This window comes from Epargyreus clarus, unplaced genomic scaffold, assembly GCF_041222505.1.
Source record: "Epargyreus clarus isolate Ecla_fem2 unplaced genomic scaffold, WU_Ecla_fem_2.2 ptg000008l, whole genome shotgun sequence".
Classification (NCBI taxonomy): domain Eukaryota; kingdom Metazoa; phylum Arthropoda; class Insecta; order Lepidoptera; family Hesperiidae; genus Epargyreus; species Epargyreus clarus.
This window is the reverse complement of record NW_027332216.1, coordinates 2875126-2892902: the sequence shown is the minus strand read 5'-3', so window position 1 is coordinate 2892902 and position 17777 is coordinate 2875126. Positions and strand designations below refer to the sequence as shown.

The 17777-nt window shown below is 40.5% G+C and overlaps 1 protein-coding gene across 1 annotated transcript in view; it reads left to right on the top strand.

Moving 5' to 3' along the window:
* Myo10A (unconventional myosin 10A) overlaps nucleotides 1–17777 on the top strand; it is a 122965-nt gene that overhangs the window by 57577 nt on the left and 47611 nt on the right. The window contains exons 8-22 of the mRNA XM_073075621.1: nucleotides 372–460; nucleotides 2100–2238; nucleotides 2692–2895; nucleotides 3592–3721; nucleotides 4074–4237; nucleotides 4794–4884; nucleotides 5236–5390; nucleotides 6188–6378; nucleotides 6730–6864; nucleotides 7317–7483; nucleotides 8025–8545; nucleotides 8899–11102; nucleotides 11570–11721; nucleotides 12181–12421; nucleotides 12941–13116. Coding sequence (XP_072931722.1) covers nucleotides 372–460; nucleotides 2100–2238; nucleotides 2692–2895; nucleotides 3592–3721; nucleotides 4074–4237; nucleotides 4794–4884; nucleotides 5236–5390; nucleotides 6188–6378; nucleotides 6730–6864; nucleotides 7317–7483; nucleotides 8025–8545; nucleotides 8899–11102; nucleotides 11570–11721; nucleotides 12181–12421; nucleotides 12941–13116 — 4759 coding nt within the window. The remainder of the gene's footprint in view (nucleotides 1–371; nucleotides 461–2099; nucleotides 2239–2691; nucleotides 2896–3591; nucleotides 3722–4073; nucleotides 4238–4793; nucleotides 4885–5235; nucleotides 5391–6187; nucleotides 6379–6729; nucleotides 6865–7316; nucleotides 7484–8024; nucleotides 8546–8898; nucleotides 11103–11569; nucleotides 11722–12180; nucleotides 12422–12940; nucleotides 13117–17777) is intronic.

Sequence of the window (17777 nt, the reverse complement as noted above, 5' to 3'; positions counted from 1 at the left end):
ATACTAAGAAATATTATGAGATAAATTAATTAACATAAATAACATAAATACAAAGACATCAGATTTTACATAATTTATTGTGTAATTTTCCATAATGTACAATGTATTGTGATGTGCAGGTGTAGTGTAATCTTAAAATATGAAATTCAGTCCCAAGGCTGGTGTCTTCTTATATTTAGCACTATAAATCGTACATTAAGCATTAAATCTTATAATTAGCATTCCATTAAATCCTTACAAGTCGATTATACCACAGAATAGTTGAAATTGTCATGAGTACCATGACTCACGATACTCACGACAGTTGATGGTTGTACCACGAAGAGTTCCATTACTATTTAACTAATTTATCATATTAATTCTGTTACCAGGTACCTACTAAAATCCACCCCACCACGTTCGACGCCTTACCGAGAGATCTGTAACTCCATCCTCGCGGAAATGCCGCCCACTGGTGCAGGTATGTTAAATTGACATTTTGTGCGTAAATTAGTTTAACTATTTTTGAAATACTTAGCATACACTTATTTACTATGCATAATAAAAGAACAAAGTCAAAACCTATAACTCTAAATCTAAAATTGATCTGTAATTTAATAGATACATGAATAATAATGGAGTATGAACATATGTAAGACTAGCTCACCCGACAAACTTTGTACCATCTTAAAATCTATAATAATAATAATAATAATCATCTTTATTTGCAAATCTTTTTATCAAATAAATTTTATATAAAATATAGCCTATGTTACTCGTGGATAATGTAGCTTTCGAATGGTGAAACAATTTTTAAAATCGGTCCAGTAGTTTTTGAGCCTATTCATTACAATCAAACAAACAAACAAAGTTTTCCTCTTTATAATATTAGTATAGATTATAAGAGATCATTATAAAGTACTATGTGTTACAATATTCTTAAATCTCTAGAGAATTGTATATAGTTCTGAAAACAAACAAACAATCGTGTTAACGGTGTGCTGCATACTAAATACTTGTACACATTTCTCTAGAGAAATCCAAGCCTGGTAACCTCTTTTAATAAATTAATTACATAAAAGAGTTGCAGCCCTGTATAACAATATGTGCTAAACATATTAAATAAGTTTTGCTTTTAACTACTGTGCATGAACTAAATTATTACTTATCTGATTATTTTATATGTTTGTGTTCTATACCTATATATTAGAAATTTGAAATATACCGTGTTTATGCAATCCCTGCTTGGTTCCTAAAAATTGAAGCTTCTAGTTTTATCTACAACGAAGTTAAGAGGGGTCGAAATTGGCCTGAATTACTTCGAGAAAAGAATGGTACGGTCGTGTCCCAGATATTATAGTTATAACCATTCTGATTCTAAGAAGATACCGTGTGTCTATCAATAATGTGTTTTCTTATGAAAGTACTTTTAACAAATATCGATAATGTCTCTGAGATCTGATTTTTTTATCTCCATCTATATCAGATGAACAATTCAACTAAACCACATAACAGATATCGTGATACGTAAATATGGTTTTAATTGCCAAACTAATTATAGTATCTGTCGTTTCCCCGACTAATTTAGATTTACTTTTTAATTCAAATATGTTATCAATCATTATTAAACCGTCTTTTAAACCTTTGCGCGTGTGGTCAGTAAATTGTATTTGTATATTAAGAATTAAAAAAGAAAAAATATGTGGAAAGTTGTGAAAAAACGTGGCTATAAATTCAAAGCAATGATTCTCAGTAAGTTTTTGATTATTATACTTACTATTGCAAATAATAAGTATTCCGTTGGGTTTTCTTAAAATTAAGGCTTAATAACTACTGTGTTAGAAGAAATAATAGATATATGTAATAAAAATCAGCAAATTTCATTTAATCTTACTAATATGTACTTTAATACTACCTAATTTAAAAGCAGTGTAATGTTATTGGATTGTATTTTTAGAGTTAAATTAATACATTATATTTTATGCAATAAATACCAGGTAGACTTGAAATCCGATCACATTTTGTTTCAATATGAATAGATATAATAATATTCATATCTGATTTTGTTTCTAATATTAATATACACATAATATTAATTCTATTATTAATATCTATTACAGTGGGAGCAGATTTCCAATTGGGCGCTGCGCGGGTGTTCATCCGCGAGGCTTTGCACAGAGCTTTAGAACGCGCCCGCGCTGACAAGCTCCGAGCTGCGGCTACCACGCTACAAGCACATATAAGAGGATACATTGCAAGGTACGTTATAAAAAATCTTAGCAATTTAAGTTTTGTCATATTATTACACTTTATAAATTCATATTTCAAACAAGATTTTATTTTCTTGGAGCGTACTATAATAATTTTTACCTATAATTTAGGGGTGTACCCACAGTGTATGTGATAAGATGTTTTGCACTGCTACAATTTTGTATCATAAATCTGAGATTGTAACCCGTTAATAGCTGGTCGACTTAGGTACTTGTACCTAAGTCTTACTTTGGTAAATGGTTAAAGACGGACGTGTCGCAGACGACCGAATTACAAATAGATTGTTTTCTTTAATTCCAATTACAGTGTACGGATCACAAGGCATAACATGCTTATTCTGAAAAATACTCTGTTAATATATGTTTATGCCGTCAGAACTTATCCTAAACCCATTATCATTATCAGACCTCCTTGAAATCAACAATCACAATAACATTCCAGAACCCGCTACCAACAAATGCGCTCCTCGTCCGTGCGCATCCAGTCGTGGTGGCGCGGCGGGCGGGAGCGCGCGCGCTTCCTGCGCGTGCGGCGCGCCGTGCTGCGCGCGCAGGCGCTGCTGCGCGGCCGCCGGGACAGGCGCCGCGTCGCCGCGCTCAGGGAGCAGCAGCGGCGCCGCGTCGAGGCGCAGCAGACTGCTGCTAAGTAAGTCATGTGATTAATGATTATATAGTGTCGTAGCATTGCTGGTTCTTTAAACACAGTTTCGATTAGCTCAGGAACCAGGGGCTTCAAACTTCTGAAATGTACTTACAATTTTATGCCAATAAAGTTATTATTATTATTTTATTGCTTATCTACGTACTTAGCAGCGAACTGCTGGAAATTTCCGTAACAGCAGTCCGGTGCTAAGTCCGTATGTTCAAGTCCACGCCAAACTGCTACTCCGCTTTGAAGTTGTTGCTCACAACTACAAGCATATATTCCGTAGCAACGTTAGGGTATACTAACGCAGCTGTACCCACGGACGAGAGCGGGCAACGGACGGATGCCGGGGAGGTCCCACGCTTTCTTCGTCCCGCGTCTACAGTTTGCTGTTGTGACGCGACTTGATTCTATATTAAGAGCGGACTAGCAGTTTGGCGTGAACTATAACACATATAGAACTCCAACAGACCGCCGCTTTAAACATACTACATAGAATCCAACATATTGTCGGTAAATACTGTGTAGTGCACAACAGGCAGGCACTGCATACCACTTCATGTATTTTATAAAGTGCTTTTCACGAGTCAAACAAAAACGATTTGTTATTATTAATTACCCAAATAATTAAAAATAAAATACAAAAACATGAATAATTAATAAATCTGTTACCTAACGTTTATATTTCCATTTCAGACGTCGTGCGGCGGAACAAAAAGCTAAAGCAGAAAGTTTACAAGTATTGGAGGTCCCCGCCGAGCTCGCGTTCATACTCTCCAAGATTGACGAGTGGCAAGCACCACATACTGAGAGGAATATTTCCAAGGTAAATCAACTACCATTTAGTTAGAAATTGCCTTAAAATATTTCCTTTTTTATAAAATTTAAGTATCAAAAAACACAATTAGTAATGGTAAGTGGCCACTACCGTCTATGGACCACTGTAATCGACCCAAGATAATATTGAAATCCCACAAGAGATCGGTCAGAAACATGCTTTTCTACTCCTGAAAACTTACTTCAAATACTTGGTATAAGGGTGTCACCCTTGCCATACCCTTCAAACCAGAACACAGTAGTCCTTAATACTGCTGTTGTTAGGTAGAACCTGGATTGAAAGAAAGACCAAGTCTTGTTCCTTTGCAAGACAAATTTAAATTTTTTTCATCCATTCCTAGGTTTCAAGCGACGTATACGCGGAAGAAGAGCGCATCCAGCTTCCCCGTGATCTGCAGCAGTTCGCCTTCTCAAAGTTCAGCTCGGTGTACTTCGCGGACGGTGGTCAACTCACCCCCAAGAAACACCCCATCACCAGACCCTTCTTATCTAAAGCGGCTGTTAGGTATGCTAAGAATATCTGAATGAATTTCATGAATTTAATTTTAAAATCATCTAATAACACGTACTTAAATAAACCATTATTAAACTATTTGACTTTGAAACGTCAAATATAAATATTAACAAAACTATCCATTTTTGTCTGTTTAACTATCTGTACGGCGCCATTTTGCATAGAATGGCGCGTTTATTTTATTTTCTTTTTTTTATTAGATTCACAAATTGAATGTAACACTACAGATTCATTATTAAAAAAAAAACTTGGATAAATAAAAGTACCTACAGTCTCCATTCTAAAAACAGTTAACACATCTTGCAAAGTGAGAATAACTTGTTAGACAACAAAAAAAAAACAAAAAACCTTCGCATGGAAAATATTATCTGATATGTGATCATTTATATGTGATATATAAATAAAATTATAATGATAATATTTTCAGACTTTCAGACTCAATCATAATTCAGAGAGAATAAGTTCCGTTATTAATATTACTCAAAAGATTGTTAAGTTATTTTTTATCATTAATGGAAACGATTTTTATATTTGTGTTGTATTCCAGGGATCAAGATTTTAATGATGCTGTGGCAGTTTTCAAACTCATTTTGAGATGGTGTGACGAGTCGTCCGCTGGGAACGAGGCCAGGCAGAAAGTACGTATTTATTTTATGAACATAAATTTCAGTAAAACCATAACAATAGGGAAACAATGACATACTTAAAGTAAACTTAAGTAAGCTAATATTAGAAAAAACATATTAGAATAAGCACTTTTCTTTCTCAGTTATTCGTTAATTCTTAAAAAATGTTATTATTATTTATATTTGGCCATGCACACCTTATTTTGTTGACGAGGGAGAACTCCCACTCTTGCAACCTGGACACCTTGTCCCGGACGTCACGTGATTCGAACTTGCGGAATGCTCCGGGACTTTGTCCCAGGGCTCTGAGACTGTCGAGATTTCAAACTCTACTTGGCAATAGTAACAAGCTGCATTCCCCAGGTGGTGGCGGACTACATCGCATCGCGCGGACTGGCGGCACGTGGGCTGCGGGACGAGGTGCTGGTGCAGCTGTGCAGCCAGGCCGACACGCCGCGCGCGCTGCGCCTGCTGGCGCACTGCCTCGCCGCCTTCCAGCCGGGGCCCGCGCTGCACAAGTACGTTGGCATCGTGACGTCACAGTAGCACGAGGCGCTGGTGCAGCTGTGCAGCCAGGCCGACACGCCGCGCGCGCTGCGCCTGCTGGCGCACTGCCTCGCCGCCTTCCAGCCGGGGCCCGCGCTGCACAAGTACGTTGGCATCGTGACGTCACAGTAGCACGAGGCGCTGGTGCAGCTGTGCAGCCAGGCCGACACGCCGCGCGCGCTGCGCCTGCTGGCGCACTGCCTCGCCGCCTTCCAGCCGGGGCCCGCGCTGCACAAGTACGTTGGCATCGTGACGTCACAGTAGCACGAGGCGCTGGTGCAGCTGTGCAGCCAGGCCGACACGCCGCGCGCGCTGCGCCTGCTGGCGCACTGCCTCGCCGCCTTCCAGCCGGGGCCCGCGCTGCACAAGTACGTTGGCATCGTGACGTCACAGTAGCACGAGGTGCTGGTGCGGCTGTGCAGCCAGTGTCATGATAAAGAATGAGAGACTTTACGTATGTAGTTTCAATGTGCGAGCAGTACTCCGTACACATTACCTAAAAATATTGCAGTCTGCCGTGTACGGCAGAGACTGCAAGAAGAAAAGAGAAAAGCTAAGACTGAACCCTGTCACTTTTATTTTTTCTTATTTTTTGTGAGTTAAATGTAAGTGCTTAAGCATATATTCATTGTATTGATTTTATTTTAAAGTCTGAAAGGGATAATATAATAACTTTATGATCACACAACAATATTAAAATTGCAACAGCTGTATTATGTAATCCTAAAAATCACCAAATAAATTTTAATGCATTGAATAACTATCCTAGATACCTAGTCCGATTGATATCGGAGCGCGCGACGGGCCGCGAGCGAGCACGCCTGCTGCGGTTAGTGTGCGGCAGTGAAGCGGGCGCCGCGCGGGTGTCGGGCGTGGCGCGTCGAGCGCCGCCCACGCTGTTGGAGTGGCGAGCGGCCGCTGAACATGCGAGACCTGCGCTACCACTGCGTTTATATGATGGTAAGTTAAGTTGCGTAGAAATATATAGAATTGCCTTGAGCTGGGTGTTCACTTCAACTCTGTACGAGCGATATGAGACGACGCAAATGAAGTTATTTACAGTCTTATATCTAAACATAAAATTTGTCTGGCTGTATCTAGCTAATGTCGCATTGAAAAACCTAAAAATATCGAAGATCTTATTAACAGTGGTAAATTGTCTGATTCGATCAAGTGTTGAATGGTCTCTGTCAGATTTGCTTCTTGCATGTTAATATTATGCATAAAATAAATATCATAACGGTTCAAATGTGTAATATAAAACTGGGATATACTTGATATAAGAGTAACAATTGTTTCATCCCTACCCAGATACGGTGCAAACAGTGTGCGTGGAGCCGTGGACGACGTGCGAGCGCGCCGCGGCCGCCGCGCTGGCCGCCGCCGGCGTCGCGCGGAACGCTAGCGGCTGGTCGCTCACCATGGAGCACAATGGACAGCTCACTGGTTAGATCCACGTTATTGTTGCTTTTTCAAATACATAACCAACTGGACTGACCCGTTTTCAGCTACTCCGTCCCAGTGTCACCAAGAATAACTTTGGGATTCCATAATGACATGTTTTAATGAAAAAAAATCAGTAAAAAGTATTATGTCGAGATTTTTTCCTATTTCTTTTTTTTCGTGGTATGATGTAGCTAACGAACCTGCAAATCACCTGGTAAGTGGCTAGTCCTGTTTATGAACATTTGTAATCAATTCCCTATAAGACCTAAAGTCGACCACAGATTACAGATGCGCTGGAATAAGATAGCCGTATAATATGTTAATTACCTGGTATCCACACACCCTTCCACCAACACTCATATCTGGTTCACTCTGAGATAGTTGTAGCAGTAGTACCTCCCCGGTCGAACAATACTGGCTAACTTTATCAAACTGCATTGTTCATCACACAGAATGGGCGGGTTGCGAGTACGCGCTGGACGCGGTGGGTGAGATCGAGACGTGGAGCGCGCTATCGGCGGGCCGCAGCGAGCCGCTGCGTGCCGCTGCTGCCCGCCAGGCGCCCGCGCCGCCACCCCGCGCCTCCTCGGTGGACAGCGAACGGACCTTGCGACCGCAGGTACTGTTCATTTCGCAAACATACAATCGGCCTTATTTACCAATGTTATAAAATCAGTCAGTAATACCGTGGCTTCTGACGCAACAACACAAAGATTTTTCGAAGTTATGTGCGTATTAAAAATTAATTATCACATGCTTCAACAATAAAGGAAAACATCCCTGTGGAATATTTGAAGAATATCAAAAGTATTTTAAATCTACCAATCGTCGTTAGACTTGTGCAGTATCTAACTATGGCCTAATCAATTCCATTCTGAGAAAAATCCTGTGTCTATCAGTGAAACAGCAATAATAACGAATGTGTATGAAGAATTACCATAGGCACTCTTGTCAAAAACCTAAAATAAACAAAACTGATGAACTTTCAATTCTTAATGCTAATTTTAACTTATAAACATTGCTAACAAGATGATTTATAACATATGCTCTTTACGACACATTATGCACCGTTTATACTTATTTAGATACTGTTGTAATAAAAATATTACAATTTATATCACTGGTGATTCATTTCAAAAATTATAACATTCTTATACTAGGTACCACCACCGGAGCCACCAAAGTCACGATCACCAAGCATCCAGCGCATGCTTCAAGACTCTATAGAGGAGAACATATCCGAATACAACTGGAAAATGGAACAGGAAGAAACTCACACTATGCCCAAACACACCCATGAGTACTCGAGAAAGACGTCCCACGACATTCTATCACGGGAATCAGCGTTGAACGAGAGATACTTTGAACAGACCTCCGATAAAGTTCGCAGCAGATCATTAGACAATCTTCTTGGTGACGCCCCAGCACCACAACCAACGAAGTTATCTGATTTGGGCCTGTCACAATCACGTCTCAATGATCGCTATCACTCGGTTGAGAGGTTAGGTGGTGCGCCAAGTGTAACCAGTAGTAAGGGCGCAATGGAAGGTGAATACGGGACCGGATCGCGAGTTCTCCCATCGCGGTACATTAAATCACAGTACGCTGGCAAGCGGGCGCCGGCCGGCTCGCAGTCTAGTCGCGCATACATCGAAAAGAGTTCTGAATTTGGAGGGGTCAGGTAAGATATCTTTAAGTTGGCTTCACCTTTACTATAAAACTTTTAAGAATAAAAAAGTCAAACGAGCATATACCTAATGGTAAATTCACTGCTGGAAATGGACATTTATAACCAACTTCATATAAAATGTGGGTTATACGTGAAGCTGATCACAGATTCGTTGCCTCTCCAACTATGTAAGTCAGACGTACGTAAGTCATACGACATGTACATTGTAGAAAAAATAGGAACACAAGAACATTAGAAAGTAGTGTGGCGATGGTACTTCCTCGATCATCATCATATTGACTCTACCATGTTTTTAGGCTTCACCTGGACAAATTATTAATACCTTTTAATCTTTTTCTTAACAGATCTTCAGCTATGTCAGATACCTCAGAAGCCCCAAGCTTAGCATCCCATGTGCGACGAGTCCGCGTTCCAAGTCAGGCGTCTGACGTTGACCAGTTCTTGGACGACTTGTTTTCTCCTGTTCTAGACCCGAACATCGATGAACTATCCGATGCTCGCTCATTAGCCGCGAGCATCAAAGGTGGCAAGGAATACAACGAATTTATTGATAGCGTCTTAAATTGTACATACAACGAACAAATTGAAGGTTTGAGTAACGTAGAACAGCTGAAAAAATTAATAAAAGGAGGCGGGAAAGAAGATAAAGGAAAAACTAGTAGAAAGGAATCAACAGTAGATTCCGTGGATGATTACATAACTAATCTATTTGATCCAATTTTCATGAATGACAGTTTGAAACGTTTGACTGATGGTGAAGGTTTATCAGGTGCCATAAAGGGTGGCGGTGCGACACCGAGAGCAGCCAGCGCCAATACGTCAGCTTTAAGCTTTGGTGCTATGTCTCTACCACCATCCATGCCGGCCATGCCCGCAACACCTGAAGCGTTAGCAGCAGCTCTAGGCTTACACCTACCGCCACCAGGAACTGTGGATATTAACGCTTACCATCAAAACTTACAACGAGCTTTCCTACAAAATGCAATGGCACAAAATCTACAAATTCAGCAACAGCTGCTCGCTCAGAACCAAGCTCTTCAAACGCTTCTAGCGGGGCAAGTGGTAGAGTCACCAGACTCTGTGCCGACGTCACCAGTTCGACCGTCGACTGTTGTACACGCTCAAGTTCATTCGCCGCCAAGAAATTCAGTAAAATCAAGGCGTGAATCAAACGAAAGTTCGTCAACGGGTGCGCCCCCGCCACCTCCTCCTCCAATGCCACCACCGCTTCATGACATAGATCCTTCTGAAATACGACCCTTCATGGATCCTTATGGACGCGCGAAAACTGTCCGAATCGGCAAGTGGAGATGGCCCCCGCCAAAGGATGCTGCTGGAAATGATATAAACCAAGACTTTACTAAATTTAAACTGCGTCAGATACAAAGACGTCATACACCACAGGCACAGAGCAATGGAGTGGAACATGAGCCACCGCGAGGCCGATCCCGTTCGGAAGCATCCCCCGGAATCGATTGGGAGGAGTTCGAAGTAGATGGACAACCTAGGCTCGATTCATCAAGGGAACCTCCTTCTCAAAGGACAGCGAGACGAAGTTTTGAGATAGGCGCGCAAAGACCATCTCCCGGTAGTGTTGGCAAGCTAAAACTAAGCTCCGAAATGAGACAACGACTAGAAAGAGTGACAGCAAATCATTCCGTTCGAAGTTCCTCATCTGCGGCGGAGACACCGCGCACTGTAAATAAGTTGGAAGATACGAGGAAATTGATGCTCGAACGTCAATTGGGAGGGGCTATGAGATGGGATGCCCCTCCGCCGCCCTTACCACCAGCCCCACCTGGACCAGCTCCACCTCCACCGAAGTCCCCACCGACGCCTCCTGACCGACCAGCACCTCCGCCACCTACTGCACCAGATACTGCTTCTTCAACCTTCGCTCAACTCCGTAGAGACCGCGATACTTTTGGCGTCCATCAAAACAGAGAAGCAGACGATCGTCACGCCTTCATCGCTAATTGGAGCAGCCGGAGGAAAGAGGAAAGCGAAACCTCCCACGGCGATGACCTAGCGTCACGATTCTTAACAGCAGATCGCCGGGATCGAAGAATAAGGGACGATTGGGGGGACGAGTCAGATGTGAGGAGCTACAACGACGATAGAGAACAACACGGCCGCGACGAATGGGACTCCGAATCTGCCGTAGATAATAGGCGCGATGTTCGAGACAACTACTCCGGTAGAGAAGCGTCGGAGATATACGAAATCCATCCAACTAGAACTGAACGGAGGAAAGAAGAAAACGATTTGGAAGAACGCAAATACGAACGTAAGCGATCGTCTCCCTACTATGACGATTTCGAACGTTTCGACGGACGCAAGAACTCTCGGGATATGCTAGTTGGTAGGGTGAGAGACAGTCCTCGTTCGGATGTGGTGTTCCCACCAGAAAACAATGATACTGCGAAAAGAACTGAGCGACCGACGTTTAAAACTCATATGGCTCAAAAGGAAAGAGATAGGAAGTTAGAAGCTGAACGAAGACATTCCGTTTCAACGCATGTTACTGACAAAACGGAACATATTGAACGTAAGTAAAATGACTTTATCTATTTATGTACAACGTAATGTATAATGAATACATACCATTTTTTTAGACTAGCTCTTGTAATGATAACCTCATGTACATCGTCGCTACCGTTCATGTATATCTGTAACTAATTAGTATCAAGACTTTCTTACCTGAGATCAATACGTTACTACCCAAGATTTAATTTTAATGCCTCATATGACTATTGCAATACTTTATCTCGCCCTTTCAAATAGAAGACAGTAAGGCCTAAAACTGCTATTAAAGTTGAAATAAATTATTTCGGTAGTTCCATCGAATTCATACTTCGGGGCGTGGATATAATAAAATTTCGGGAATTCCTATTCCCCCTTGCACCCTCTAATCCCTCTCCCCTTATCGACTAAGCCTTGAAGCGTTGTATGTGTTAACATGTGCAATGTATTATTTGGAAGTCATCACTTCTTAATATTTTCCATATATCGTAGGTGATGTACCAGCTCCAGCAGCGCTGTTGCCGGCCGAACGCACGTTCCTGACGTACTCGCGCGTGCCGTGGAAACTGCGCGTACGCAAGGAAGTGTTCACGCCGCTCGAGACATACAACGAACCCGCTATACTAGATCTGCTGTATGCTCAAGTAAGTACTGTTGTAATACTAAGTAAATTTAGACATTGATATTTTACAACATAAAATATTGTAAGAAGGAAAAGTAATGCCTGACACTGGATAACATATTGTTCGTGCTATTAATAAAATCGTAGAGTATAAAAAAGAGATTCGGATAGACCTCGAATTATCCAAAGAAATTGGAAGTGGAAATGTCTAGCATTTACAATGTAATCTTTTTGAAGTAACATTCCTGTTTTATTTAAAGTTTGTATAAGTATTACACACATGTATGGTCCTCACTATATAATGGCGGTGTTCACACACTGCCATTTGTATTTTTTTATTTAATACCAAAAATAATCAACTTATTAAATAATCACTTTGCATACAGGCAGCTTTTAAAAAATATATAGATCTTAGAATAAAATTCAATCACATAACATAAAAATATATAAAAATCACATACACACGTGATTTCCTCCCCAGATCGTAAACGACATAACCTCAACCCTACCATCACTGCGTATAAGCGCGAGCGAGCGTCGCGCGGGCGCGGCGTGGCTGCGCGCGCAGAGCGGGCCGCCGCGCGCCGCCGCCAAGCGGCAGGCCGTCGACATGGCGCGCGGGTGGCCCTTCTACTTCGCCAGGCTCTTCTCTGCCCGCATGCCGCCGGGCGAGAACGCCGTGCTCGCTGTCTCGCATAGCGCTGTTACGATTGGTGTTAAAGGTGAGATAAAAGATACTCCCACCATGACGGCATAAATATAGGGTCAGATGATTACGATATGATCTTGCGGGTGGGTCTATTCTAGTTGCTAGATCTTTCTGTAATTGTAAGTCAATTAAGGAAAGATCAAGGTCAAGATCTAGAGACTAGAATAGACCACAAATGCATTGTTACCATTGAGGATTAAGTTAAAGCACCTCGTCGAGTGTATTTTCCTGTTTTTTATTGCACAGGCAAAGAGTGAACAGCAGTATCATTTTTTTCACTTTGAAGCACTCCTTTCTTTCTTTGGAACGTTTTTGGAAACAAACTAAACATTACATTACAAAAGATCAACTTAAATTGACTTCTAACTTAACTGGATTCATAAGAGACATAACTTAATTCGGCATCTTCAATTTGCTTTCATTGTCACGTCAGTAGTATTATCAAACGTAGAATAAAAAACCCCTTTGTTATTTAGTCCCTCGAGCCGGATTCCTAACAACATAGTAGATTAACTATTCTCTTCGCCACCAGGCCCATCCGGTCTGATCGCGCGCCGCACGCTGCCGCTGGGCGGGCTGCGCGCGACGGCGCCGGCGCCGGGCACGCTGCAGCTGTCGCCGGCGCGCGAGGCGCCGCTCACGCTGCACGCGCCGCTCGCGCACCACGCGCACGCGCTCATCACCGAGTTCGCGCTGCAGCACTCGCAGGTTAGTTGTTGTTATATTGAGGAGTCTCAAGCCGGCTACAGACTCACAGACTTTGAAGGTGGTAGAACCCTTTGTGGTTCGACTCCGGCGGCACCACCGCCACACCTATTTCTACCTAATAACAGCAGTGTTAGGCACTGCTGTGTTCCGTTTTGAAGGGTGTGGTAAGGGAGACAGACTTTTCCGAGGCGTACCAGCTTAGTCCTCAGGGGTAGCGGCGCATCTGTGGCCGACCTCAGGTAGGAATATCTAATCCTATCTAGGGTTGATTACAGATGTCCAGGGGCGGCAGTAGCCACTTACCATCAGGTGGACTCCTATACTATAAAAAAAAGCAAATATCTCGCCGAAAATTGTGCGAGAACCGAGAAGGCATCTACACTCATGCGACCTTCTCATTCGCATTCTCGACCGCCATTCAGAACGGACGTCAGTGCAGCGGCTTTACCTACACAATTACATACAATGTTAAGGTCGCATTGAGACTGAAGGAGAGTGTGATACCGACGCCGGCGCCGGGCACGCTGCTGAAGAGTGGTGCTCTGCTCTCTTTGGCGACCAGTCGTCATTGTTGCAACACACTCACTCGCGACTCCCGAATAAGTCCTCGTCCTCGTAAATATCTCGTCCCGTGACGAACTCCGAATTGTGACTGTATGATTTGTATGTAATGACAGAAACGTCAACATTTCAAATTTTGAATTTACTTTTTATAATCAGTATTTCAACCAGTCCTAAACACTGAATAATTGTGAAGTCTAAAACTTACCAATAACATAATATAATAAATGACTAAAGAAGAGTCCACACCAAACTTCTAGTCCGCTCCGAATATAGGAACTAGTTGTGGACTAGAAGTTTGGCGCGGACTATATCAAAAACTTACTATGATATAACTTAGATACCTCCGTATGACTTCCTAATAAATTTCAAAATAATAATATTTTTTTCGTGTATATTGAATGTGCGTAACCAGTTTTGTTGTTTCTTTAATGATGCTGTGAAGTGAAAGAAAATTATGAAAAAATATTTTGTAACATATTTCATTGTAGAAGTGTTAATACTTTTGTAACAAACAAAACAAGAAATGTCATAAAACCCAAACAGAACCATTGTGATCATAATAATAACTTATTACAGGGGTTTTCATACATCAGAAGGTAACCCTATAGATAAACACTCAGTACCCATTAAGCATTTAATAATCAATAATGATGAAACCTTGCCTACGGGCAGTTTAAACGCCGATATACTGTTACCTAACCTATCCTATACAGTCACAAATCTTGATTGAACCCGCATAAGGAAACGAGCCTAGCAATAAGTAAATTCAAGTCAAAGCATAGAAATTACAAGATTTCCATACCTAGATCTTGACTGCTTTAAAGGAACTCTGCTCTTAGCTTCCGTTCCTACATTTCATCACCGCAGATCTTCATATAATATTGGCATTTTCTAATTTTGAAACACTTATGTGCTGTCGATAGTGCATGACTGGTCAAATCAGGCGAAGAATATTAATATACATCTTGCTACATAATTTTAAGGTATAATTCATCTTGACAGGTTTTGGCTTAAGTTTACGGATCGATAATAAGTGAGTCAGCATAAACGCACTCGCATTTAAAAGTAAAAATCGTACTAACATAACATATATTACTTCCGAAGTTATACAATGTTTTGAATACATTGCGTAATAGGTAATGATTGTATTTGAGGTCATCGAAGAAGGTATTCAATGTATTTAATGTGCCACCTAAATAGAAGTAATTTGTTATCAATGTGGCCATATCATCGAATGCTCATTTAGTAATAAATTTCAAATAACTACACGTAGTTATTTGAAATTTATTACTAAATGAGCACCAACGTACCAATACATACCTTACTAGATATTTATGTGCCTTATTAAAATTGGTGATATCACATTTATGTTACTGATAATTAAGGATACTTATTTAATAAAAGCCACAGACCGTGCATTGAACGGACACCATAAAGTAATTACCGTGTATTATTTAGATTAATAAAGCCTTAAATCGAAAAAGCTGGCGTGCATTAGAGACGACCGTAGCAATGGGTAGCGAATGGTTGAGAAAAAGAAAGAATAATTTAATCTAAATTAATGTTGGCGTAGCCTGGTAGGTAGGAGAAGCCTGGCTCAATGAAATATATGCCACTCCACAAAATTGGTACCTACATACATAGTAGATAAGCGGATAAAATAGGTACCTATTTAGTCTACAGCGCTTGTACAATGACACGGAGAAATTTTGAAGAAATTTTGTAAATTTATTTAAGTAGGCACTTATACATATCACTCATGATCACATTGGAAGATATTATCTAACAGGTATATTTATTGCTAATCCACTACTAAGTACTTATTTTGAGATATTTGTAAATTTAAATAGCGGACATAACGGACGTAATTTCGTCAATTTGTCAACGAAATCCATGCGGATCTGTAAAACACAACTTTCTCTCGACAGCAGTTAAATTCCGTGAAACTTTTATAGGTTTTAAATTCGCCAATTGGGGCATCATAACTTTTATACAACTGGTTTACAAGGCTACCAAAAATATCTTGTTTGGTAAACTTATTATTGTATCAAAATAAATAAGTTACGTAACATCCTCATGTATGTTTAACCGACTTAAAATAAGTGCCCAAATATGAGTCGAACTCGCACATGGAAGGTTTCCTACCACGAAAATTTCGTTTATTTTTAGTATTTGTTATCATAGCCGCCATAGAAGTAAACGCATTGTGAAAATTTCAAGTGCCTATCTATTACGGTTCAGGAGATAGAGCAGTGTCAGAAAGACCGACGGACAGACAGCGGCGGCTACTAAGCCTACTACTAATACGGGTCCGTTTGTACCCTTTGACTACGGAAGCCTAATAATCAATAAGGCCAAACCCATAAGCTAGATTTTATAGACACAGAAAAATTCCACTATTACTTCTTATTCCATAATCCAATAAACTATAATACAAAATTATTATTTTATCAACCCAATTAAACTCGCAAATTTTTAACGATGCGGCTATTAGAAGTAGGTTAAAAATACTTCCTAGATTTTATTATGTTGCATCCAAGAGAAGCTAATAAAACCATGTTAAAAATTATTTTGCTACATTTTTCCTTATTCATTAATATGCATTGATAATTTAGTTATAAGATGCATCTATTTACTAAAATTAAATGTGATACGATCCGCGATAGACAAAATCATATTTTTCTACACATTATTTTGACAGACATGGCCCGTTTAAGCACGGTCTAGTAATATAAATACCAGAATTTGGGAACGCACTCCTCGCTTTTTAATACGCCAATACACATTGTAATAGAAAATACATTTCTACCAGCGCACATATCGAACACCTTCATGATTGTAGATATAAATTAACCCTTATTCTTACACCAACATTATCATCATATTAATCGCTATCAACTATAGTTCAACTATCCATCTCTGTATTTGCAATTCAAGCAGGTGTTTTAATGAGCTCGTAATTGGTACAGTTATAATTGCCAGCGTGTGTACACTGCGCAACCACGACGACAGACAGACTTGAATGTAAAATGTAAACATTTTCTTGCATGTTATTGAGATGACGTGAATGCTTTGCCCACGTAAGTTTCTCGGTATTTGTACTAGAACGGATTATTATACATTTTCAGGGTAAAACTTTCACAACCCCCCACACTAGGATTCCCTGCGTCGTCGGTCCCATGGACAAAAACAGACGAATACACAGACTCAGGGCAGAAATTTAAATTCATAATTTAGATATATGTCTAGTCAGGAATCGAATCCGAAACCCTCTGCAAGTTAGATCGGCCAGGCTACCACGCACATCGTAATTTATTAAAACTTATTTCATAACGAATAAGCTTTTAATTAAATCGAACGTATATTCATAAGAAAACCTTGATCTTTCTGTCTCATCAATTTTAATGCCGTGGATGATACTCAATAAATCTTTAATAATGTTAAATAATAATGTCAAATATTTAACAAAAGTTAATTAGGAGTTCGTATGCACTTAGCAACGAGGTGATACGAGCTAAAAGTGTTTTAAAATAATAATTAGTCAGAAAGACATTTCACTTCTATATTATTAATTTAGTATACATTATAATTGTTGCGGTAGCTAATCATAAATTCTATAACTCTGTTTTTCAATATTGTAGTTGTGTAGACAACGGCCAATCCGCACTTGGCCAGTGTGGTGGACTCTGGCCTAAAATTTTCTCACTCTAGCAGCAGCCGCGTGCCCAGCAGTAAGACAAGAATAAATCGTTCTCTATTTATTCTTGTTAGCTCAAAATTATGTTTTAAAATATTATTTTTAAAACATCTGAAATCAACCAAAAGCTAACGACTTAATAAGCATAATTATCACACCACTTATCAGTATAGCTCCACAAACACGCACATGTCAGATGGTATACGCCAATTAGCTAAACCCAGCAATAAGATCAGGAGCCCCGTTAGCAACCCGTTACACTGACCGCGCGGTTCCGCTATACAGGCGACTGATAAACGACTTGCACTACGGAAAGCGGGAAAGCACTTATATAGCTAGTAATTTTTGTAACATCTACCCATAATTGTTCTGGGCACGGGTGTCCTCTTAGGGCCGTGGT